We start from the raw sequence: 1,413 nt of genomic DNA on the forward strand, positions 1-1,413 counted from the left end.
TAATCAAGGATTCTCACTATGCAAGCAGTCTACCTCACAGACAATGAGAGACTGGCAAGGGAAAGAATAGCTCATAAGGCCTTTCACTGGTTCTCAATAGATTTCCAGGGTCAATTCTTGGTTTTGATCTATAAAACCTCTATAGTTGCAGGTCTCCAATCACAATCAGCCAGTTTACATGGAGAAGGTGCTTGTGATACTCAACTTCCAGGAAATGAGGGGGGAGGACTGAGATATAAAATCACTGATTCTCAGTAGTAGCACTAGACTTCTGGAATAGCATTTTTCTTTAGGAAAATGTTCCAAACTGATCTCTTTCACAGAACATTGTGGATTAATTGCATGCCCTGTACTAAGATTTATTGTTAAGGTACTATTATTAGGATCTGATTGCTATTTAACTTTGAAAGTGATTAATTTTTGCATGCTGTTTAATTCTTACCATAAGTGTTGATCTGCAAAACATGGTCAAACAAACAAATATCTCCTGAAACTTAATGCAATTATTGACTGACAGGAATAAAGATAGAAGCCTGTGGGTCAGCAGAATCTGATGGCCGTAGTACCCAAATCTACTTCCCCAGCATCACATGGGGACATCAGCAATCAAGAAAAATGAGAACCATAAGTTTCTCCAAGCCTCAGTTGCCAAAGAGAGAAGAATATCATAATCAAATGTATGGAAAGCTACCAAAAATGTGAAGGGCACCACAAATATTATTTGTGTCAGCTCTGCTTCGTAGCCATTTACCAACTGGATGAAGCAAATTTCACCCTATAACTCATCTGAAAGCCTGACTTAAATAAGCCCTGATAATTGTATCATACAAATACAGTTAAACTTTCAATCTCTTTGTGATTATGGAATTCTCAAACACAGGAGACAAGAGATTCAACATACTGTAACAACCTCCTAAGAAAATACTTAGGATTCATCTTCTTTGGGTGAAGTAGAAATGAGATAATTTTCAGCTCTAGTTCTAATCAAGTTGTAATTATAAGATGTTTTTGTTAAAGAAACCTGCCCTCCACCACCTCAGCTTCCCAATGCCATTAATATAGCCGAGATGAGAATCTACAGGAGCGAAGAAGAAATCAGCTTCCAGTGTCAAGAACATTTCCTTCTTCAAGGCCCACAAAAAATAAAGTGTGATGATGGAAAATGGCAAACACCTCCACGCTGTCTTGGTTTGTATGCTCAGTTTTGCCTTTATTTTTTTTAAAAAATGTGAACATTACAGATAAAGTGTAAGGATCAAAAAGGTAGGGAGAACATTCAGAGCATGGCTTATGGAATTCTTCACAGCCATTTATCCACAGTGGCCTCTCTGTATATGCATGTGCTCTGTTCCAAGAGCAGGTTCTTTGCAGATTGTACATGTTGCCTCTGTGTTTCTCTGGATTACATAATCA

At 37.8% G+C, this 1,413-nt stretch overlaps 1 protein-coding gene across 1 annotated transcript in view; it reads left to right on the forward strand.

Annotated features, from left to right (window-relative positions):
• The window catches only part of CFHR5 (complement factor H related 5), a gene marked incomplete at its 3' end in the record, with an annotated part of 24,838 nt that overhangs the window by 16,438 nt on the left and 6,987 nt on the right, over positions 1-1,413 (forward strand). The window contains exon 9 of the mRNA XM_029286287.1: positions 1,018-1,188. Coding sequence (XP_029142120.1) covers positions 1,018-1,188 — 171 coding nt within the window. The remainder of the gene's footprint in view (positions 1-1,017; positions 1,189-1,413) is intronic.

Source organism: Protobothrops mucrosquamatus, unplaced genomic scaffold (genome assembly GCF_001527695.2).
Source record: "Protobothrops mucrosquamatus isolate PMUCROS unplaced genomic scaffold, P.Mucros_1.0 scaffold3240, whole genome shotgun sequence".
Taxonomy (NCBI): domain Eukaryota; kingdom Metazoa; phylum Chordata; class Lepidosauria; order Squamata; family Viperidae; genus Protobothrops; species Protobothrops mucrosquamatus.